Source organism: Oryzias latipes, chromosome 17, assembly GCF_053564925.1.
Source record: "Oryzias latipes strain Hd-rR chromosome 17, Olatipes_Hd-rR_3.1".
Taxonomy (NCBI): Eukaryota; Metazoa; Chordata; class Actinopteri; order Beloniformes; family Adrianichthyidae; genus Oryzias; species Oryzias latipes.
In genome coordinates, this window is record NC_136253.1 from 20,074,794 (window position 1) to 20,097,854 (window position 23,061).

A 23,061-nucleotide genomic window follows, 5' to 3' on the forward strand; every position below is an offset into this window, starting at 1 on the left:
AATGCTTCGAGCCTTAAATTAGGCAGAAAAGCCCTATAAAAAATTAGCAATCTCAGTGAGAAATTAAAACTAAACATCTAGCAGCCTTTGCTATGAAGAAAGGACAAATGCATTGAGCATAAAACTTTTATTGTGGAAGTTGTCAGAAAAGTTGTTTCATTAGAAATTCCAATCCTTTGTTTTTGTTGGTATCCAGTTTACAAATCACAGACATTGTCTTTCTTTAAAATGTACAAAGATGTTAAAACCTTTTGGTTTTTAAGTTGCAGAAACTTTTAACAATTTAATTGTCTGCTCAACCAAACAGCAGAGCACATTTGGAGAAAATATTAAAAGCCTTGATTGTGTGTAGGCTAATACTCACCCAAAGCAACAAGCAGTACAGACCATTTTTATATTTATTAAAATATGCTTTATTTAGTTTTGCTAATCCTCACAAACACGTTGGTGTGTTTTGTTTTGTTTTGTTTTGAAATAAAAAAAATGCATCAGAAAAAGCCATTTTTCTTTTGTCATGGCTCGCTAAGCGAAGCAGACCCAGATGCTGGAACCCGGAAGGAACACGCAGATGAAGAAGGTGAGTGAATATTTATTTCCCTCTTCAGCGGGTTTGTAGTTTTGTCGAGGCTGATGACTGGGTCGTGGATCGTGGATCGTGGCGTGACTGGAGGTAGCAATGGCTCGTGGCTTGATTGGAGTTCGATTCTGGTTTTGAGGCTTGGCAGAGGAGTTCTTGTTCCAGGACTGGATACTCAGGCGACCACTCATGGTTAGATTGTCCTGGAGACGAAGGATGAGATTAGACAAGGCATGAATACATGAACTAAGAAACTTAGATTGACCAGACTAAGCACCATCAGGGGCAACGATCTGGCGATGAATACTGGTTCTGGATCTCCTTTTGTGGGTCTGGTGGATGATGAGGTGAGTGCAAGCAGCTGGTAGAGTCAGGAACAGAGCAGAGAGCAGAGGGGGAGGAGAGCTGCCATAGGCACCATGACAGTTTTGTTGGTCATTTTTGCATTCAGACCCTATCTTTGACACCAATGTAAAACTTCATTTAACCTGTTTTAGAATCTAGAAGCTTCAGATTTACTGCCCTATAAATCACCCTTTAGAATTCAAACCCTTTTTTTCTCCCACTGTTTCCTTTTTTGGTTTGAATGAATTTAAAGATACTTTAAAGATATTTTAGTGCATGTCTATGTCTGACCGCAGAGCTATATTTTAGCACAGTGTCTAACCAGCCTTGGATTTCTAACTAAAGGTTTTGATATAGAATTCTGGTTTTGTTCTGAATCCTTCTTGTCTGACACAAAAAGGCTCACAGAATAATGACTTACGTAAACATAAGTTCTATTACCTGATATCAATGAATAAGCTTTCATGTTATTCATACCCAAATTTGTGGTTTTCCACGACCGTTCCACGTATGTCTAACAGACTTTGACTCATTTACCACCCATGTATAACTTTTATATCACGCATACGGCGCACATATGATGCTAAAATCACGTAATTGACACACAATCACTAATGCACTGCATACAAACTGCAATAATCCCGCACAGTTTATGTTCTACGTGTATTTACGTGTTCTTTGCGTGGTTTATTTGTACTTCTTCCGTGGTTTTAACATGGTTCATTCATGATACATCTGTGAAAATTTCATATAACACCCACAACTTTTCTAATTTTTTCCTCACAAATGATTAATTTACATCTGTGCAATATGCAGATAATGTAGGTAGTGGCTGTGTAACATGGCCTTAAGGACATTTTTTTAAACAAGGGTCTTTTTTACTTTCTTAAGATTCCGTTTTTGCAGTGTGTTAGACTTTTGAGGTCACTGTGGGGTGCTGTTGGAATACAACGGAGGAATCCCTGCAGGTTTTTTGTTCTTTATTACAAGACAGTACAGACATCCACTTGTGTGTTCATCAACTGGCCTACAAAAGCAGCCACAGCGGCACATGCCATTCTTAACAATATAACACCAGAGCGATCTATAAGCAAACGAAAGGAACCTGTTCAATCATTTTCACATATTCATAAAGGGTAAATACTGTCCAGTAAAACAAGGAGGACTTCTGTTTATGAGTTTCCATTTTTCAGAGCAAACATCTTAAAATTGTGGCTTAAGACCCCTGACGCACCCAGCGAAATGCTGCAGACTGACAGCTTGATGGATGAGATTTAAGAAGCCGTGAGGACATTAACAGAGAACTTTGCAGCAACAACACATTGTCATTGTAGCACATTACAATCACTATTTTGCTCTATCCTCTAGAGACAACTGACTGGACCAGCACATATATTGTATGTCTTCCAGCTCTGCTGTCAACACTTATGTGCCCCCACTTAAGTTCCTGCACAAATAAATCCTGTCTTCTCCTCTTGCCATCTTAAGTATGTAAAATTCAAATCGCGCACGTGCTGTTTGCACGGTTGAGTTTGGAGGTTGTGCTGGTATGTTAAAAAGGAGGTGATGGCAGCTCAGCGTATCAACACTGTAAGACGAGATGAGGTGTGTTAGAGTTTAATCGCAGTCAGAGGACTCTGCTGCAGCTGATGGAAACTTGGCGGGAGGCAAATTGACTCATCGCAAGCATTGTATGCACAAACATGCTGCTCACTCTGGATCCTAAAGGCTCGGGGGGGAAACCACAAATGAAACTGAAATCAAGAAGCACTGCGCACCTCTACTGCTTTAGTTTGTTGTTGGAGTTTTACAGGTAGACAAAAAACTCTGTGAGATGCAAAACTATTATATGAGACAAAGTTTTTGTTATTGTGCAAACAAGCTGCATCTCATTTGTTTTTTTCTCAAACAAACAATCACAAGTACATTTCTTAAGTACCATTTCTTTCCATCTATTTTTCATCTAGAGTGGATGCATCAGAAAGGAGCCGGGAGCTTGCATCCAATGTATTTACAACGTCACAGAAAAGCTCTTTTTATGACTGCATTTTTTGTCTGCTCCTGATTCACAATGATTTGAATAAAGTAATACTCAGAAATACAATTTTAATCTTTAGTTTCTTTATATATGTCCTCCATCAGAAAAATGGCACAAGAACATGTTAAAAACACCCAAAACACCAGTGGGTCTCTAAAAGGATGCTGGTATTTTCAACATGGCCTGAAACACTTATCCTGGTTAAAAATAAATAAAGGATTGCAATGTTTTTATGAATTATCTCAAGCCACACATTTTTCCCCCACACGCAGGCTGACTCACATCTGAGCCTGAGCTAGAGTTTCCAGTCCACTGTCCAGAGTCCACTGTAAGCCCTGTCGAAGCTCTCTCTGAGTCGCATCAGCAGCACCTCCTGCAGGCAGTCCCAAGTCACCCACAACCTTTCCACCAAGCTGTACTGGCAGTAGCCCATGGCCAAGCCAAAGCCCACATCTGTCACATAGTGTCTGGCGAGCAGCAGCCGGGACAGGCTCACCAGGGCGGCCCAGCTCACAACCAGAACCCGCATGGAGGCTGTGTCCACGATCTGTGCGAGGAAGAAGCGGGCACACATGGCGGCTCTTGAGGCATGGCCTGAGGGGAAGGAGTATCGCTCCACAAAGAAGGCAGAGAGGATGTCAGAGCGGTTCTGTGCAGGCGTCCGACGTCTGACCAGGGTCTTGACAGCTCTGACCAGCAGAAGGTCCAGCGTGAGAGCTATGGGGAGGAAAAACAAACATGGATCATTATTTGAGATTCTATAATAGGATGAACTTCTGAAGATCTTTTTGAGTTCCACTTCAGTTGAGAGGCAGTTTTTAAACTAAAATGTTCCATGTCGTCAGACTTTCCTCTCTAGCATGTGAAAAACATGTATAAAAATGATCTTGTAATATTAAGTCATCGTTCCTTTTAATTGAATTAATTACCTTTAGACTATAATAACTTATAACTTAAGAAAATAATTTGATAAAAATCGATTTTTCCCACTAACTTTTCAACACAAAATTGACCTGAGTTATATTAAATAGATTACAATCTTGAACAGAATATAAAAATAAAAAACATACTTAATTAAACAGCAACAAAAATACATTTTATTTTTTGAATAAGGCAAGAATGAGGACATCTAAACGAGTCATTCGGGTTTTTTTTGTTTTGTTTTTTACCGTTCTCTGTCCCAATTAATATATTTTAAGTTGCCTTGGTGGTGGATGTTTTTTTCTAATCTTCATTTTTTTCATACATATTTTCCCATCAATTAACTGCTAAAAGTTACTCCTTGCAAGATGTGACAAAAAACTTTAGTTTAATAAAATGATGGAGATATAAAGCCCTTGACCTCGTTAATATCTTATGCCAGTGTGCGCCAGTAAGCAGCCACGATGTTTCCAAAACACCTGTCCTTCCTAAATCGGCTGTTAAGTGCCGAGAATAGCTCTGGTATGTAACAACAGGACAACAGAGTACAACAGCACAACGCATGAACTTGAAGCTGTCACTCAACAAATATAACCTGGATGCATATAGACTATGGACCATGGTATTTGAGTCGTGGTCAGATTATCAGTTCAGGAGAATAAACACTTACTCCCTTCATTTTGGTGCGCACCAACAGGTTGGTCCTAAAGGTGGACGTCTTGTAGGATACACTAATGTGAGTTTAGGATTATGTGTTTTTTACTTCAATGGTTAAAGTCTTCAGCCATTTTTGGCCACATCTCAAATGGGCATGATCAATCGCTGCCAAAGGCTGTGCTCTGATATTGGCACATATGTGCGTAAAGACGCACAGACTTATAACCTAACTAGTGATAAATGTAAACTTATGCAACCAAATTTATGATCAATTTGATATGAACTCGTAGACTTGTCCTAATTCTAAATCCATGAATACCATTTTGCCCAAGTGATGTTAAATATATTTGGAAAGGAACCAGTGCGCATGCACCGAAGTTTTTACAACTGAACGCAGGTGGAAATTTTAACCCTGAGATTTGATCTCTTACCCAGAAACAAATTAAGCATGATTTCCTGCTCCACCACACTCTCCCTGCAAAGAAGAGTGTACACAGTGCCGATGAGCCAAGGAACGACATGCCCAGAGAACTCCACAAGGCGCACGAGGGGTCGTATGCTCCCCCACGCAGACTCCTCGCAGGCGCACACTCCCAGCCGCTTGGAGAGCCACAGGTCTACCGCCAGCAAAAAGCGAAACGTGATAGTGATTATAGGCTGACTCAGACTAACGGAGAGATCTTCAGTTTGCGCTCCAGAGGACAGGTAAGACACGCTAGAGCCCCGGCGGCGGGTGTTCCCCTCGGATGACAACCGGGTGCCGCACGCGACCGCACGGCAACTATTCCGTCTGGACCCTGGCGAGGACATTTTTCCTTTGATAAAAATGTCGTCAGTAGCCTGTCCGGCTCCCCTTGTACAAATTCCCGGAGCACTCAGACGCAAACCATCCTGCAAGCAAGCGTGTGGCTCCACTTCACAGAGGTTAAAGTGTTTCCAGTGTGCAACTGCTGTCACGTGACTAAAAATAGGACACTGGTCGAAAGCTCCTAAAATTGTTGTTCATGGATGGAACAGTTTAGACCTCTTTATTACATCAAACCTGTCTCAGCCACATCATAAAATCTGAACAGCTCATTGTTTTGTTACTTTTTCCCCTGAGATTTTAAGGTGGATTCGAATCCTTTAATTTGAAGGTCCGGATGTGCCAAATGGAAACTCTTGGCACAGCCATGAAGAGACGAGAGTTAGTGGTTTGGTGTGTAAATCTTTGTTTCTCGAGTGTAATTTTATTATATTAAAGCACACTTGTCGAATTGAAATAGCGCGTATTGGGGGTATTGTTTGACATAATTGAAGTAACTGATGACGACAGCACGCCTTTTTTTAATTCGCTCACAGTTTATGATACTGTTATGAGCTGTACCTTTCGCGCTAGTGCCCTCCATTTGTGCGCAATTGCGCCAGAGCGCACGACTTTGGCGCGTCCACTGTTTGACGCGCAGGTGTTTTTTGAGGGGCGGGTGTCCCGCCCCCGCCCCCTCCCCTCCCCATCCTCTTCTTTTGAAACTGTCACTCATCGGAGGCGCTGAACTCGACACGGCATCCTGACCACGTACGCGCGCACTATGCCAGGACTTCTGCTCGGAGATGTAATCCCGGATTTCGAGGCTGCCAGCACCCACGGGAAAATCAAACTGCACCAGTTTCTCGGGAATTCGTGAGTAGAAATGTAGGCTGTTGGTGAATGGAAGTGTCCCGCGCGCACAGTTCCTGTTTTTTCTTGTCTGTCTGTGTGCTGTTTAGCATAATTTCGGAACAGAGTGTCTAAATGATTTTTAAAATTTTCAATTTACAAGAGAAGCTTTAATTTAAAGATGTACAGTTTTAGGTTTGCTGAGAGATGAGCAAGCTAACTCAGATGTTTGGAATCGAACCTTAAACCTTTTGGTTTCAGCGAAGGACAGAACAATTAATGCGAAACTTAATCTGAGATCAAAATCAAGGCGAACTGGGCCACATCCTGTCATGTCGCTTTATTGCACAAGTGTACCATCAGCGCTAAAGAAGTGCGGCCATAATCTGTCTGAGAGGAAATTGAGTAAAGTCGAAAGCTGCGTCGCTCTGACAGTGATGCCTCCCCCTCCCTCCCCTCCAGATGGGGAATTCTGTTCTCTCACCCCAGAGACTACACCCCGGTGTGCACCACGGAGCTGGGCCGCGCCGTCAGGCTGTGCGCCGACTTCCGCAGACGGGGCGTAAAGATGGTGGCGCTGTCCATTGACACTCTGGAGGATCATCGCGGATGGAGCAAGGTGCCACACCTGAAAACATCATGTGCAACACTTCTTCCTTTTACCAAAAGACCGATTAACGTTGATGGTGGAGGACATAATTACACAAGTTAAAAATTGTATTTCTGAGTGGTTTATGAATAAAACAATGTAATTCAGGAGCAGACAAAAAAGGCCGAAAAGCTTGCAGTTGTGACGTAGAAGCCACCATGGCAAACCACAAGTTCCCTGCTCAGCTCCATTCCAATGCATCTACTAGCTCGTCTGCCATTTTGCTCCAAACTGTACGACTGGATAGCTGCAATATTGCTCACCACAATGTTGGGGTTGTGAGGGGCTATAAGCTTGCAAAAGAGTGTAAACAGAGGGATGATGGGAAATGAGAGCAGGCTTACTCTGCCCCCACCCAAAACTCATTGGGTGATTAATGAACTCCTACCACTCTGCAGAAACTAAGTCCAACAAAAAGACAGGTTTTTTTTTTATTTTGGCTAAAAACGGCACAATCATAATTAAAAGACCACTTGGAATGTTTTTGAAAAAGAACAAAAGAATATAAAAGTAGGACTTTAAATGCACCCCTACAGCCAAAAATCATCTTCAAAAATTAAGCAAAAAACAAATTCTTTGAAAAATTGGGAAAAATTTGTTGTCTTTTGGCCAAGCAAGTGAAATGACGTTAAATAGTTTAGAAACAGCAGAATTCTTTGTTATATATTTTTTTAAAAGTCATTCTTGCCAAAAAATGAGCCCAAAACTTCCCATTTTCATCAATAAATGAAAACGAATTCAGGGGAGAATGACAATAATGACTCTTATTGACATTTTGCCAAAACAAAATGTAAAAAAAAAAGAAGAAGCATTTTCATTGTGGACGAAAAATATGAACAGCAACAGCCCTAATATATGATGCTAAAAAAAAGTATTTGTATAGAAATTGTAAAATGATTAAAAATATTTTTTTAGACGTTTAGATGAAAAAAATATTATAAAAAAAGTAAAAATGTTTAGCTGAGCAGCTTAACACTTGGATTTTATTTTTACATAAAATCTCTTTTTTTTGGTGATTTCTGTTCTATCGTTTATATTTGACTTTATTCAGACATAAAAATGAGCCTTTGCTCCTTCTCTAGCTACTCATCTTCTGGCCTTTAGGCTAGCTTCAGTTCTTTGAGTCAAGTTTTTTTTATTTCTTCCATCTTTTTGTCCCATTTTCGGACATACGCGATATTCTGCATGGATAATTATCATAGACCAATAATTGTGTAAATCATTAAAATGGAAAATTACCAAACATTCGTTTGTTAATTCATTCTTTATTATTTTACAATATAACGCTAAATGAGGCTGAATGTCCAATAGTGTTGAATTAGAGTTGTGTGTTTTTGTTTGTAACCTCATGGAGTGGCCTATGACCTGAGTAAGGAGCTTCCTGTCTTCTCTCCTGGGGTTAGGACATCCTGGCTTACAACAATGAGGAGTCAGCGAGCGGCTTGCTGCCCTTTCCCATCATAGCAGACAGCAAACGGGAGCTGGCAGTAGCCCTGGGCATGCTGGACCCAGATGAGAAGGACAAAGATGGCATGCCTCTGACCGCCCGCTGTGTGAGGCTCACACACACACACACACGTTCAGTCACCACCCTTTGTCACAGAGCGAGCTGCTCATTGGCGCTTCGTTTGAATCCGGTGTAGGTGTTTGTCATAGGCCCCGACAAGCGGCTGAAGCTGTCACTGCTCTACCCAGCCAGCACAGGACGCAACTTTGACGAGCTCCTGCGGGTGCTCGACTCCCTCCAGCTCACAGCGGAGAGGCGGGTGGCCACACCGGCCGACTGGAAGGTAGGAAACACATCCGAGAGGGTTGGCGGCAGTCATCCCAGCGGCCGACTGCATTGGAACCGCCTCATTTCTGTTTCTCCAGCCTGGAGATTGTGTGATGGTTCCTCCCGCCATGTCTGAGGAAGAGGCCGCCTCCATGTTCCCTGATGGCGTCTACAGCAAGGACCTGCCCTCCGGAAAGAAGTACCTCCGCTACACGCCAATGTTACCCAAGCAGACCGAAAGCAAAGAATGTATATACTCAACCCTGTCAAACGTGAACTCAGCAAACTAGTTGGCAAGATTTGACAACCCATGCATTTACCTTTGAATTCATTGTAGAGTTTTAGCCTCTTTATTTCCACGCAGAAGCACTGACATGAGAAATGATGGAGCTTTTATTTATGCAAATAAACTAGCTTCTGATTCTCCTGCCATCACAGCTGATCACTGTGCAGAAAATTAAACTGCTTTGGGATCTTTGTGCCCAAATCATCTGGACTGTACCATGATCTCCCCACCCCTATTATCATATAAGAAAGGTCTGTTATCTCAGCTGCGACGACTTTGTTGCTCCCGCCTTACCGGAGCTTATGATGTCTCTCTGATGTCCCTGAGGTCCCCTCTGAGCCCAGCAGACAGGAAGGCGGAAAGGAAGGAAGAGTTTTGCACACAAGAGTCAATCCAAAATGTTTATTGTGGTCACAGTTTTTGAAGAGGACTTCAGCGGAAAGTCACTTCCGGGGTGACTACCGGAAAATACGTTGTTTAAAGACATCAGTTTTGGATTCCAGAGCGTTGTGTAGGCTCTCACCTCTGCTCCATAAGGGCCTGGTACTCCCTCTGGTGGGAGACCAGACGCAGAAACACTTTGTACTTTCGTTCGTAGAAACTGCCAAAAAAAAATACGGTGTATATTTTTAAATAGGTTGTATCTATTTAGTTATTTTTCAACAGGAAATAATTCTTTTGAGAAATCTTAAATATATATATATATTTGAACAAATTTGGGTTTGACTGCGTATATAGTAAAATATGCAAATCAAAAGAGACACAGCAGTAAAAGAGGAAGTTACCTACTCAAATGGAAAAAAAAGGTCCATTTTGCAATATGAACATCTCCTGCTTACCTCTGAAGCTCCCGCTCAGGTTGAACCACTTTTCCTACTTTAGCCATTTTCTCCATGGCCTCCTACAAAAAATTGCACAAACAAACAAAGTCACTGTGTGCATACATTTTTTTTACTTCCCCTACAATCTCTTTATGAGCCAACTGGAAGACGTGCACCATGGCGGAGTTCACCATGAATGTGTGGCGTGGCCTGTCTAAACCCGCCCAAATCCCGGCTGCAGATCCGGGCCGAGAGGATCAGGTGCAACAACTGCGCCGATGGATTTATGGTGAAAACGAGTTGACAGCTTTGGCCCGCTTCGAATAATACCGTCTTATTTATAGCAGGTGTGGCCTGGAGGCTGCTGTGAACTCCTGCGTCGGGTCAGTTGACCCAATGTTTGCGTTACAAAGCAGAACCGTACAGACAGCTCCCCTCAGAAACAGAGAAAAGGCAATAAGGGACCTCTGTTCTACTCAAATGACTTTGAGGTTCAAAAGCTTACAAGTTTCTCTCTAATGTTGTTTTATTTTCAATGAAACTATGTTAAAAATCGACATCTTAGGTTCTTCTATTATCAGACATGGCTGTGTTTTTCACATACCTGTGATGCCAGGTGTGTGAAAAACTTTATTGAACTATGCTACAAATCACTGATCAATGCTAATATTCAGACCCCAAAGGATTGACATTTGAAGACAATTTTGAACTAATATTTATGAGGAGAAATATCGGATAAATGACAGTCAGTCAAAATAATAATAAATTTAAAAAAACAAGACAAATCTCAAAAAATAAGTAAGCCAAAATCAAGTTTTTAAACCTTAATATTAGACAGCTGCTAAAAATTTATTTGGCTCCTAATTAAACTGAATACATTTTTGACTAATCAAAACGGTTTAGCATTCATCCAATGTGGGTCCTTAGGCAGGACCCTATGCAACCACAAGGGGGCCCCAAGTTTGGGTCCCCTGTGCTGGTCCCAAGCCCAGATAAAAATACAGGGTTGTATCATGAAGGACATCCGGCGTGAAACTCTCTGCGAAACCACCTGAGGGAATCAGGGAAAGCCGATTCGCTGTGGCGACCCCTAAAGGGATGTGCCGAAAGGTCAACATGGTTTGAAGCATAGATTCCAAGGACACGTGCACACATGGTGTCACCCAAAAGATTCAGAAACAGTGGAAATAAAGCTTCAAGTGGAACAAACATAATGAATGAGGTTAACTTTTCCCACCTCAACAATGTGGAAAAAACAAAACATTTTTTTGGTCTCTAAAAACTAAACCCTTTTTAGTCCAAATCTGAATTGCTTTCCTAGCCCAATTGCTGCAATCGTTGGGGCATTTGGGGCTGTAGTGGAGTCCGAACGTCTTCTTTTTTTTTTAAGGGGGAGCCGTTGTGACTTAGGGGCTGAAAATTCTTCCTCCGGGAGGATGATCCGCGTCACGCATTTCTTTATGTGGACTGGAGGGAAACTATTGATTACACATGAGAAGTGGACTGAGTGACTCCTCCCCCCCCTAACGGACCAAACAGGAAGTACCCACTGGTTCCAAGAAGTCAAAATCCCCATTGTTTGTCAAAATAACCATTCTTGCTCTTCTACCTATTTATAACTTGTTCTTGCTTATCCTCATTTTTTTCATAATATATATTTTCTGTAGTGCCAGTTATTCAAGCTAAAAACTGACCAATGGGATTTCTCAATAAAAGCATGTGGTTTTACGTCAAACATTACACACCTTAGTGATGTGGACTTCCAAATTTCCAAAATAAAGTAGTATCATCAGCTGCATAATTTATAAAAATAATTTGCCCTTTTCTTCAATTTACAAGGGACTTGCAGAACACTAAAACAGAAAATAAAATTAGTGATACAAAACATTGGTACACTAAACTCACCAAAACTCCCTTTTTCCATAAACTAATTTGTTCAAGTTCTGTGAATCTATTTTTCGCTAAATTTAAAAAATAAAGTGGATTAAGAAATGTATGATTCATATCTCATTTTGACACATGGTAGCGGCAGGGATTACGCTCCAAAACTCAGGGGGGTTGGGTCATTTGGATGATGTTAAATAAATCTGACACAAATCAACTCTGCAGTCTGATACAGGGTTTCTCTTGCTTAAAGTTTATTCTCTAAACAAGTCAAGTTACATATTGGTTTCCTGTTCTTTGCTGACAGCAGTTACATACAATGTTTTTCAAGTGACCTGTTTTCTATGTGGTTAAGTCAGTTTTTCCCATTGCTTGTTCTTCTTTTACGACTCTATGTTACGGCTTTAGATAGATGTTAAAAGGCACATCGAATCTGCAGAGCTGATGCCAGAAAGAGGTGTTTGCTTTGAATTGGAATAAAAATTATTTGCATGTCCAAAGACCTGAATACAAAAAGTACTTGTGTTGTTTACGCTAAAGTAAAAAGGGTTAATATAGCGTTTATAATTTAGGCCTCCTGGCCTCCTCTTTTTCTTTAAAGTTTAACTCTGACCATCTTTTGACCTATTGTAAAAGTGTTCCTTTTAATTATGATTATGCTGTTTTTAGCCAGAATCTTTGAAAAAAAAGATGTTTTCTAGGATAAAGTTTGGACACAACTTCTCATTCAAATGAAGGGGAAGGTCTGTCCAAACTTTTGGCCTGTTCTGTCTATGTCATCAATCATCAGAAAATGCCACAAGAACATGTTTATCATCAGAGTGGGTGTTTTAATTTAGAATACCATTCTTAAATAGTCAGAAATGTATCACTTTAGATGAAATACAACCATTTATTTGCTTTATCTCATCATTGTCTCTATAAAGTTTCACTCACAAACACATTTCTGCGGTGACTTTACATAAAAGAGAACATTTAATCATTTCGGAGGACATCATTGTGAGGCAATTAGCTGATGCGCAGAGACGGACGGAAACTTCCAAGCCAGCCTTCATTGTAAAACGCAAATCTTTATTGGTTTACCTGTAGGGTGCTGTAGTCACGTGACGCACATGCTCCCAAGACTGCTGCTCCCACCAGAACCGCCTCGGTCTGGTCTGGCAACACCACAGGCAGCCCTGGATAACAGAGAGAACGCATGAAACAGTGTTCTCTTTAGATCTATCACATCCACAGGTCAATTCTCCAAATCTTTATTTTTTTCTTTCTTTCTGGAGATGGCTATAATGGAAAAAAACAAACCTAGCTTAATTTCAAAGGTGGGCTGTTTCCAGTCTATTAAACTGTTTAACAGCTCATTAAAGAGAAGGCGGAAGAGGGCAACAGGTTGTGCAAAAGAAAGTCAGATAACTGCGAGTTTGCACAACACAGCACTTCTTTTTTTCTCATGGAGACCTCTGTATTGTCTGCTGTCCTCACAGGTTTATCATATGAACTTCAGTTAGGAAGGAAATCAAAGAATAAGTAGAACCATCAGCTTGAAATGTCAAACCTTAGTGGAAAAACCCTGGAAGACTGCCTCTGATTGGCGCACCTGTGGCATTGGCGTGTGTCTGCACAAACAGGACGTTTTTACTCAAGCCCCCGCAAAGGAAGAGGGCGCTGATGTCATGTCCTGCTTTCTTCATGGCGTCTAGAATGTGAAGCGTGCCAAGCTGGAGGGAGAGAAGGGTGACATCTGAAAGAAGGGGCTGGTTCTCGCATCAGGACTAGACCTTAGCAAATGAAACTGCAGGGAGCAGCCGTTCATTTAGCTCACAGCGAGGGCTTGAATGGTGGCTAAGTAAAGCAGCGCCAGGTCATCCAAGGTTTGGGAGAGGGACAGTCCTGTCACCTGGAAAAGAAAGTGGAAAAAAACAAAAGCTTAAAGATAATTCAAAGACCACTGGAAACAATTTTACAGTAGATAAAAAGATATTTGGAGATTTTGAAAAACCATAATGTTAGCAATTTTTAATGTCTCATGTTGCCGCGAAAACACAGTTTCATGACAAAATCTGCTTAATGTCAAAAGCAGATGGCAGGGGGGGGCTCTTGGTCTCTGCTAGGATTGGTCGGAACCTGATTCATCCCACGCTGACTGGGCCAAAACTCTGGGAGCCCAGACACAATTAGATGGGATGTATGGGATCAATAAAGTTCTATTCTATTCACATCTCCCTTATCTATTTGCTGTGTTAACCCTTGTGCTATCTTAGATGACCCCACCCTTACATTGACGTGTTATTCCTACCATGACAAGGTGGATAAAGGTGGAAAAATTTCATGTAATCCATGGACACCAGTGAGGTTCACAAATCATTGAAGAAAAAAGGTTCAGAGCACTGTCTAGTGGGTCTAGATGACCCAACTCCCAATGTTAAAGTGCCTAGGATAGCACAAGGGTTAATAGAGCTATTGTAACAGGGTAGTTTCCCCTATACGGGATCATTAAAGTTCTATTCTATTCTATTCACATCTGCATTGATTTCCATATGTGCATATCGGAGATTCAGAGTTTAGATTTCAGCAGACAGCTGTGCCAAGCTCTCTCACCATGCCTTTCAAGGTTGGGTCAGCGAGCGGCGACCTGTTGCCATGAAAATCTGGCCACACGTGAAGACTAGAGGTCAGCAGATCCACCGGCGACCCAGACTTGGTCATCTGACCCAAGTGGCTGTTCAGGTACGAGTAGATGTTCCCTCCAGTGAAGGGAACGCTATCACAAAAACACGACGCAACCGTCTGCAATTGTCCAGACTTGGGACGAGCATATTAAGGAGCTTATAGTTAGAAAGTAAAAGTGTGACATGCTTAAAAAAATATGGGGGGGATTTTCTTACTAAAGTGCACTTCACGCTGTTCCATGTCCTTTGCGGCCTCACCTTTGCTGAACCTGCGCCTCCAGCTGTGTGAACCCAGCGTGACCCTTCACCACGTGGTCGATCTGAGGGACGCAAGAGGGCGACATGTTCAAACTCAAGCTTTTAGGCGATTCTTATGACCTGCAAGGCTTTAATAGATTATTTTAAAATAAAGGAGAAAAACTTAATCAGGTTTTTTCATCCAAATAAAACAATTCAAATTGGATTCTTCTCTTTTTTTCATCTGTCCTCAAGCGTGTTAAGTCCGGGACGTCCCGTTATTCAGATTTCATTTTTATGATTAAACTGTGCCTCACTAGTCCACTAACTTTTAGATGACACTTTAATTTACAGAGAATATCTAGCAGTGACTGGTTGAGTAATAATCAGTTCCTCAGCAAAGTAAACAAACTTCAGCTTCCTTTTTCTGCGAAATAAAGATTGTAGCCCGAGGAGAAGTTTAAGATAACGATGGTTTCCACGTTGAGCTGCTACTTCATATATATCAGTTCCCTAAAAATCAGAACCTCTTCCTGAATGCTCTATTTTCCCACACTGGCACTTCCCTTAAACGTCTCTTCGGTAAAACAAATACCTTTAAAAATATTTTTTTTAATTTTTGGCCAGTACTAACGCACTGTTCACTTTTTTGCTAACTGTTTTTTTTTATAAATTGCTACAAAAAAGTGTTGAGAAATTCTAAAAAAATTAGACCTGTTAAGGGCTGAAATCAGAGGAGACAGGTTGTTTTGAGTTTCTTGTGCACTTCTCCACGACTTATTTACCTGCAACAGTAGTTATTTAGGCACAAAGGAGGTCAGTTAAGTCTCTAAATGTAGATTAGGTGGACTGACCAGCCTTCCAGTGGCGCTCTGCCCCCCTTCGTTGAGCCACAGACCTGGCACCATGGCAGACAGGTAGGGTCCCCACACTCCTGGCACAAACCGCGGCGTCTCGCTGATCTGATTCACGGTGAAAACAAAACCTTAAAAGTGGGCTTCATGAATGTAGGAATGTTTTGGATGATCTTAAATGGTCAGAATAATGAGAAATGGGTTTTGTAGATCACTGACCGCCATGTGACAAGTCGACGTCCCACAGATCATTGCCATGCGTGAGGAGATTGAGCGATGCTCGCAGGGCAAACTGAACCCCTTCACGTCCGCACCAATCACACCTACACGGAGCACAGCAGCAATGTTTTATTATTTTTATAAAACCTAATAGATTTCCTATCTCCTGAAAATCATCTGGAAGCTGTTGTTGATCCACCATGCCAGGAGAATGTTTGCTGACCCGCTTCCAGATTGTGCCTTGCTGCGATGGCGGCCGGCGGGGAGGCGCGTTTTGACCTCTGACTGACACAACAATCAGGCATCAGTTTCGGGTCAGGAGGGCAAAGTTCACGAGCGGTTTACCTCACAGAAGAAAACCAGATGGGCTGGATTTCTGTAAAAGGGAAAAGGGGACTGATGGCACAAAGCCGGCGAAAACGATACTTAATCCAACCGTGATACACAAAAAACAAAAACAAAAAAATTAACTGATTTGTTTTGTTTACTGTGACGGTGGGAACAATTTGTCAGCTGCTTTATCGCTTTGTTGACTTTTTTTGTAAATGTCCTGGACACCGCAGGGTGTGCCGGTTTGTCTTCAAGGCTTCAAGGCTGAGATATCTGTGAACGCGAGCGTGTTTGTGCTCTCACACCACTACAAGTGGGATCCTTGGTTTATTTCTGCAGCCTGAAGTTTGACACTTGAGGTCAAAAACTTCTTTAAAATTCAATTGAGGGGCAGCCAACCCCAAAGCATGACACAGCCTCCCAAAAAGACTTTTTAGGGTTTCCTGTAAGTCAAGACGCTAATTAAGCCACACGCTGGCAACCTACAAGCACAACTGAAGCATTTCTTTCTACTAAAAACCAAATCTGATTTGAAATACTTAAACTATCAACAAAACTCTGGCTTCCCCATGATCCTGAAAGAGATGCAGCAGATTAGGAAAATACATGGATGGATGAATGGATGGATAAAACTAAAGACTAATGAAACCTAAAGATATGATCTTGACTTTATTTCCCACTAGTGGGTCTAAATTCCTCCATCAGAGAACAGAATAACATCTCACAGATCTGTTCTGTGGGGTGGAAGAAAATAAGCAACAAGTGTCTAATTATTGGGCAAATAAAACACTTAGATTTGCAAAAAAATGGATAGAAAACAATAGAAAAATGGAAAAGAATTCACCTCTGGTAATAAGGCTAGATTTTTAAAGGTCTATCGATCTGCTCCAATCAACTTTCACTTTAAACATGCAATACCAATTCATGAAATGTAAACCTTAATTTTTCCTTTATGCCAAAAAAAAATGTCTATTCTGTTTAAATTGAGCTTTTTAATCTATGAACTGCTTGATTAGCCTCTCAACTCTGGAGACGTTCCTGGCTTCACCTGAACAGGTTGGTTAGAATTCACCTAACTGGTGCAGCTTGGACACATCGTCAGTGAAGAAGCCAGGGTCACAGGGTGTTTAGGGTCTTTGATCTTCAGAAACCCTCACCTGGGCAGCCCAACCAGGATTGATCATGCCTGGTTTTTGCCTCATTTTGCGAGAGCTGGAGGTAACGTCACACCTCGATTCCTCCATTGTTTTTACAGTCAATGGCTCGACCCCAGGCATAGACATCAGATAGGCTCGGGAGGACATTATCCACTGATTGGATCAAGAACTTTAGTCGAGCTGGTTCAGACTTCTGTAGTTCAGTCCAAGTGATCTTCCGGGCCACTGCACCATCCCAGCTTGTCCAGGCCCCTGTTGGCGCATGGCTACTGTCTTGCTCTGACGTTCCTCCTATACCTCTGCACCAACCTCTCTCTGCAACATCTGGCTGTTTTCCCTATTTCCCTAAGCTTTTTCATAACAAGGCCTTATGTGGCTGCACGACCCAGTGCTACAGAGGTTACTTAGACACTAATTGAAGAAAAGATACTTTTCATATCACTGTTGCACTATTATGCAACACTTTACAAACGTAAATCAGTGCTAAGCCGCTTTTCTCCAAGTTGATTGCGTAACATCTACAGTACGGTAAAGTGTTGCAAATCAGTGAAAGGCTGCTTTTCTCGTCTTCGGAATCCACTGGAATTACATTAATTGCGTAAACAGTTGTAGAGTTATAGTAGCTGAAGGACTGTCAATTATTATGGTGTCAAAGGGTTAATAAAAGCTTGATCTTTTCTCAGTTCAAATCTCAAGCCACCTGGATGAGTGGCGAAACATCAAAGTTCAGATGCCATGACTCAACTTAAACAGAACGCCCCCTAGTGGTAATCTGGTGAATTGACTACAGTAATCACTTTTGTTTTCAAACAAGCTTCAATCCTGAAGTGAAAGAGTTACACTTCCGTGTGTACAGATTTAGCTATTCCAGTTAAACATGAACATCTTTCCTCTTTTTATTATTATTATTAATTTTAAGAGTCCCTGCTGTGTGTAAGCAGTTAATGACAGCAGCCGTTATATGTTACATCGTAAGCCCACATATTCAATATTTTAATGAAAGATGGTCCTCGTGTGTTGCAGTATTTTACCTTTTGTTTTTGTTTTTATAAGGACACACAAGGGAAATTTCGAATCAACTATGAAATTGGGCAAATTGGATTTGGGATAATACATTTGCAGAATGCAAATACTCTAAAAGAAACATGCAGTTACAAAAAAGAAAAACGTTTATGCGCTTGCAGGTGATGGTTTTTGAGACCCATCAAAATTGACATATTTTTCAGAATTGCAACGGATACAATGTTTAATTAAATGAGTAATGTGACCAACAGCCGGATAGCAATGCACTTCTTGTAGGAACTGGTTGCCTTGTGCACTGCACAGCGGGCGCCACAAAAAGTCCCACAGCATCACACAGCTCATCCAAAGTTTAGCGTGTCATGCGGAATTGTTGGATCCAAAATTCCCCTGAAAAAACACCAACCAACATTTCCCAAAATGGCTTCATCCATAGCCGCTCCCACGTGTAAGGAGCTTGCTGCTCCATGGCCTGAATGAGACGCCGAAGTCTCCTTTGATAGATGAAAATGAGTGCTAGTGCTGTAAAAATGTAAATGTATCTGCTGTCAATCAAAGTATTGTTCACACCCATCTCCATGTTTCTGAATGACTTATCGCGGGAATTGGTTTGTGTTTATTCGCAAAATTATAATTCAATTGAAACAGTGTAATTGAAAAATTGTATATTTTTTCTAGAATTTCAATAATTGTTTGCGCATATGTGTAATGGAAGCACAGCCCACGCTCACCTTCAAACCACCTTATGCCAGAATTACTGTTCTTTGACTCAGTCTTGGCAAATACAGAGAGCAACTGATGACTGTTAGAGTCTCTCAGGTGACCTTGAACTTGCCTAAGCATGTACTAATCAATCACAGGAAGCAACAGAAAAGTTGCTGGTGTCTCTTGCGCAAACGCTATGGCAAGCTTATAGCACAAAAATGTAGCTTCTGCGATTCTTAAGGTGAGCTGAACTTCTGTCGCTCAGCAGAAATTATCTTCAAGAAAATGACCCAAGCTTTTTGATTTTTGGCTAAAAACGGCATAATCATATTTAAAAGACCACTAGGAAAGATTTTCCAATAGATCAAAAGATGATTGGAGTGGAACTCCAAATGTTACCTAGGCCTCCGGCGTGCGCATCAATGAGAGAAGCACCGACTGCAGTTCCAGGGTTCAAACCCAAATCCCCTGCAGCTTCCATTGTCAGGCCTTTGCCCAGTGAACTTCCAGGAGGACTTGTTTCACTACCTGGATAGCAAAAACACAAAGTTAAGTGGCAGTGGTTCCCCCTGTATATCTAGAGTGACATTTCTTTATTTGTGTGTGTGTGTGGGTGTGTGACCTATTTTGGAGAAGTTGTTTTCCAAAAGTTCCTCCAGGCCGATACTAGTCCAAAAAGTGGCATCCCATCCGTCTGGAGGACAGTACGTCCACTTGCACACAAGGGTGCATAAAGATCTGTAAAACAATAGATAGGTGAGTACTAATATTGTGCATCAAAAAAAAATATTTTTGTTAAGATTGGTCTAGTGAGGACATTAAGATATATAAATTAAAAAACATTTCATGATAAAAAGTTTAACTTGAATCTTTCTTTTTGACAACGATTCAGGTCAGAGAAGTAGAGCATCAGCAAATGCATTTTGTCAGCAGGAATCTAACCTCTGTTAGACGAAATGTTGTAAACATACACTCACACGTTTAAGGTAAAACATGACAAACAATGACTCACAACTAGAGGCTTCAATGATTCACCTTGTTAATAAACCTGTTGCCTTCCAAGACAAAAAGTCTGGCAGGTCGAAGAAGTGAGCGGCTTTGTCCCAACAGCTCTCCTTCAGATTCTAAAAAAAGCAGTAAAAACCCCTCGTTTTAAGGATAAAAGATTTCCAAACATGTGCCGAGGAAGTAGAGGACTTAAAAAAAAAATTTAAAAAAAAGGCTGCGGATGTGATTATTTTTCTAAAGTTGACCAGTCAGTTTGAGGAGCAACAAGGAGCCAAACGGAGGCGGGTGAAGAGATGGTGACCCCGCTCACCCCTCACCTCCTTCAGCCACAGGAGCTTAGGGGGTTGCATCTCTTGTGACATGACCCCTCCAACCCTCCGCAGGACCTCGTGGCTGCTGTTTGTTATTCGTGTCGCCTGCTCGGCGGCGCGATGGTCCATCCACATCACTATGTTCCTCTGTGCATCGCCTAAAAACACAACAGATTTTGCTAGATTTTAAATAGGAGCATTAAGTGACAAACCTGTGCTTTTATTTTGAAAAATACTGTAGATTTTTCTAAAAGAGGCAAACAGCTGAAGGATATCAATAACAACAACAACAAAGAAATAGTTTTAGCATAATTTTCCAACCTTAGAAAAATTATGTTGCTTTTATTGGTAGTTTAAAAAGATATTGCACTTAAAATCAACCAATTCAAAAAAGATTTGCAGAAATCTTTAGATTAGTAACAAAAATTATTTAAAAGTATACATTTTTTTTTATTTGAGAGAATTAAGAGCAAAATAAGCACTTCTTTTTTCAAAAAGCTTGGGTTATTTTCTTGCATTTGACATAGATAGGTAGTTTTTTCAGGCTACTTTTTTACACTGCATAATGGATAGTCTGCTGATCGATAACCTATGAATAATTTTAAGGAAATTCTCTTTATCCGCATTTCATTTTCCAGAATGACTTTCTAACTTTATGACTTCTAACTTCTGTGTCAAATGTTTATAAAATCAGCTGATTATCCTTCTCTTTTTGGTGTTTCCATGTATACTAAATTCAAAAGTGACAAGTTAAGCTTTGTATTAAGAAATTAACATTTAAGGTCAAACATTTTCTGTTTACACATTTTATACACATAAAAGTTCAAAATGCTGATTTCACATGCTGACGATAGATTTCTGAAGAGGTAATGAAGCAGAGACTTTTTTTCTAATGAGATGAGGAATAATAATTACATATTTAGACAAAGGTAAAACTACAGTAGAAAAAAATAACCCTCACCATCCTGATTGACCGGCAAAGGTTGGAAGCTTTTGTCCAAAACCACAAGAGAGCAGGTAGCATCAAAGCCTATTCCCCGAACCTGCTCACTTTGCACACCTTCGGTGACTTTCTGCAACAAATACATGCATGCTTTTATTCTGAAGTTTACATCAAGATCAAAACTTTGACTTCTAATAGATGTGCACAGTTTTGCAAGACAACTTTTAAGGTCAAAGACTTCTTAAATATATTATCATTGCTTGAATAAAATTAAAACAAAAAAATTTACTCATAAAGACCCCATTTGTCATTGTAAAGTTATGAAATAAGTTAAATGTACACATTTGTAAATCGGGAGTGTACATTTAATCAATTAATTAGTTGGTAAATGGGCAATTATAGTATTATGTCAAACATGACTGTCATTAGGGGAATGAACTGACCAACTGACTTGAAAACAGTGCAAAACTGTTTGTATTTGTCCAAATAATAAGTTCCTTAAAGTCCCAATACGATCATCTTTTGATCCATTGTAAAAGCATTCCCAGTAGTCTTTCATTATGAGGTTTTCGTTTGTTGGCGTTCGTTTTTAAGTCAAAATTTGTTGTTTTCTAGGACACCGTTTCTGCACAGCAGCAGTAGTTCTTCAGAATTCTGCCTCTGAGTTGTGACTGTTGGGGAAGCGTGAACCCACTCACACTTCCCATCATCCTTCTATTTTTACACTCTCTTCCGCTCCTCACAACCCCAACCTAACACTACCGCTATAACAAAAAATAGCTAATTTTGTACCAGACACCAGCTCAGATGAGGACAACAAAGACATTCATAGATCTATTTGTCTACAAGTGGTGCATCAGAATGCATCAGAATGGAGCGGATCAGGAAGCTTGTGGCTTACATAGTAGCTTCTCACAGCTTTTTCCAACAGCATTTTTTCGTCTGCTCCTGATACACAATAACTTGAATGAAGAAATACTCAGAAATGCCTCTAACCCCCCTACTTTGACAACTGCGCAGCACTTGTGCCATATTTCAGTGGAGGACTGGACGAAGTGCTCCGGCTGAGGCTCCCAGATGGTGATGGGCTCCTCGGCAGTGCACCTCAGCCGGCCGTCCCCGGTCACCAGAGCGGCCCTCACGCTGCCGGTCCCCACGTCCACCCCGACATAGAAGCGCTCCGCCATCAGGACAGGCACCTCTGGTTCCTGACCACCAAAATATACCAGTTAGTTTCGACATGCGGAGGGGAAAGTTAAAACTTGACCCCAACCGCCGATCGAAAACTTTCTTTCATCCCGCGACTGTCTGTCACTGTCAGCGGTAACAAAGGCGGTTTGCACGCACGTTTAACAGATTCCCTTGTAAAAGAAAATAAATAAAAGTATTTATGAATAAAATCACCGAATTGTCACTGTTGCATCAATTCCAACCCACCCGCTAGTAGAAAAAGTCACAACACCCTGTGGGTTCATCGTCCAAGTTTGTGCCAGTTGTACTCTGCTCTGCAGAGCGCTACTGAGACGGAAAGCGAAAGAGGACAAAAGGTACACAGCCGCTTTCCCCCCCGTTCTTTTTCTTTTGTTTTTGTTTCAAAAAATACTGAAATATATGTCAAGTTTACAAAAAGGACACAAAACGCAAACAGGAACTAAATTTAAGGAGTCTGATTTTACAGGTTAATCAGATGTATTCCAAAAATAGGCACATTTATTTGAAAATGACAAATTCATCTAGGAATCTATTTTTAACAAATCCTAATACTTCTAGCATTTTTTCCCCAAATTGGCTGGTTTAAATCTACAACACAGGGCAACTCCACCAAGTCACACTGGAAAATAGTCTATTTTTCAGAGTAAAATATATTTGTTTGTCATTAAAAAAAATTGTGGAAATTGATAAATTGATTCAAAAATCTTTCCTAATGTAGCATAATTTTGCACATGTTTTTAACTTTTGATACTTGATGAAATTTTGCTATGAAAATTCCTGAAACAGTGTTGTGTCTACTTTACTGATATAG

General features: G+C 40.9%; 3 protein-coding genes across 7 annotated transcripts; 1 reads left to right on the plus strand and 2 right to left on the minus strand.

Annotated features, from left to right (window-relative positions):
- Positions 1 to 379: 379 nt before the first annotated feature.
- On the minus strand, positions 380 to 5,539 carry LOC101173172 (polyisoprenoid diphosphate/phosphate phosphohydrolase PLPP6-like). Of its 2 annotated transcripts, none has more exons than XM_011486473.4 (3): positions 4,970 to 5,539; positions 3,457 to 3,677; positions 380 to 780 (listed from the first exon to the last, which is right to left on the minus strand). In XM_011486473.4, exons 1-3 carry the CDS (start codon positions 5,346 to 5,348, stop codon positions 523 to 525), a joined length of 858 nt encoding a protein of 285 aa, XP_011484775.1. In that variant the 5' UTR covers positions 5,349 to 5,539; the 3' UTR covers positions 380 to 522. The 2 variants fall into 2 exon arrangements, with proteins under 2 accessions (XP_011484775.1, XP_004079115.1); XM_004079067.5 differs by having other exon boundaries at positions 641 to 780; positions 3,243 to 3,677; positions 4,970 to 5,489.
- A 495-nt stretch (positions 5,540 to 6,034) lies between these two features.
- LOC101173412 (peroxiredoxin-6-like) lies at positions 6,035 to 9,029 on the plus strand. Its single transcript, XM_004079068.5, has 5 exons — positions 6,035 to 6,198; positions 6,637 to 6,793; positions 8,227 to 8,376; positions 8,467 to 8,613; positions 8,696 to 9,029. The coding sequence occupies exons 1-5, from the start codon at positions 6,107 to 6,109 to the stop codon at positions 8,885 to 8,887; spliced, it is 738 nt and encodes a 245-aa protein (XP_004079116.1). The 5' UTR covers positions 6,035 to 6,106; the 3' UTR covers positions 8,888 to 9,029.
- Positions 9,030 to 9,270: 241 nt separating this feature from the next.
- fggy (FGGY carbohydrate kinase domain containing) lies at positions 9,271 to 22,612 on the minus strand. 4 transcript variants are annotated; one of them, XR_910418.4, is made up of 16 exons: positions 22,476 to 22,599; positions 22,043 to 22,246; positions 21,057 to 21,168; positions 20,102 to 20,253; positions 19,812 to 19,900; positions 19,399 to 19,514; positions 19,176 to 19,304; positions 15,565 to 15,668; positions 15,346 to 15,453; positions 14,513 to 14,574; positions 14,184 to 14,346; positions 13,408 to 13,482; positions 13,141 to 13,303; positions 12,672 to 12,766; positions 9,723 to 9,784; positions 9,271 to 9,484 (listed from the first exon to the last, which is right to left on the minus strand). XR_910418.4 is itself a non-coding variant. In XM_004078978.5 (16 exons), exons 2-16 carry the CDS (start codon positions 22,223 to 22,225, stop codon positions 9,403 to 9,405), a joined length of 1,653 nt encoding a protein of 550 aa, XP_004079026.1. In that variant the 5' UTR covers positions 22,226 to 22,246; positions 22,476 to 22,599; the 3' UTR covers positions 9,271 to 9,402. The 4 variants fall into 4 exon arrangements, 3 of the variants coding, with proteins under 3 accessions (XP_004079026.1, XP_020566554.1, XP_020566555.1); XM_004078978.5 differs by having other exon boundaries at positions 13,183 to 13,303; XM_020710895.3 differs by having other exon boundaries at positions 13,183 to 13,303; positions 22,443 to 22,577.
- Between the last annotated feature and the right edge of the window lie 449 nt (positions 22,613 to 23,061).

Coding starts and splice junctions, on each gene's coding strand:
- LOC101173172 (XM_011486473.4), bottom strand. CDS start 5,348: ATGTCCTCGCCAGGGTCCAGACGGAATAGTTGCCGTGCGGTCGCGTGC. Junction 3,678..4,969: donor CATGCTTAATTTGTTTCTGG/GTAAGAGATCAA, acceptor TCCTCCCCATAG/CTCTCACGCTGGACCTTCTG. Junction 781..3,456: donor TTGTGAGCTGGGCCGCCCTG/GTGAGCCTGTCC, acceptor CTTCGTCTCCAG/GACAATCTAACCATGAGTGG.
- LOC101173412 (XM_004079068.5), top strand. CDS start 6,107: ATGCCAGGACTTCTGCTCGGAGATGTAATCCCGGATTTCGAGGCTGCC. Junction 8,377..8,466: donor TGCCTCTGACCGCCCGCTGT/GTGAGGCTCACA, acceptor AATCCGGTGTAG/GTGTTTGTCATAGGCCCCGA. Junction 8,614..8,695: donor CCACACCGGCCGACTGGAAG/GTAGGAAACACA, acceptor CTGTTTCTCCAG/CCTGGAGATTGTGTGATGGT.
- fggy (XM_004078978.5), bottom strand. CDS start 22,225: ATGGCGGAGCGCTTCTATGTCGGGGTGGACGTGGGGACCGGCAGCGTG. Junction 19,515..19,811: donor GCAACAGGTTTATTAACAAG/GTGAATCATTGA, acceptor ATTGTTTTACAG/ATCTTTATGCACCCTTGTGT. Junction 14,575..15,345: donor AGAGCGCCACTGGAAGGCTG/GTCAGTCCACCT, acceptor TGCGTCCCTCAG/ATCGACCACGTGGTGAAGGG.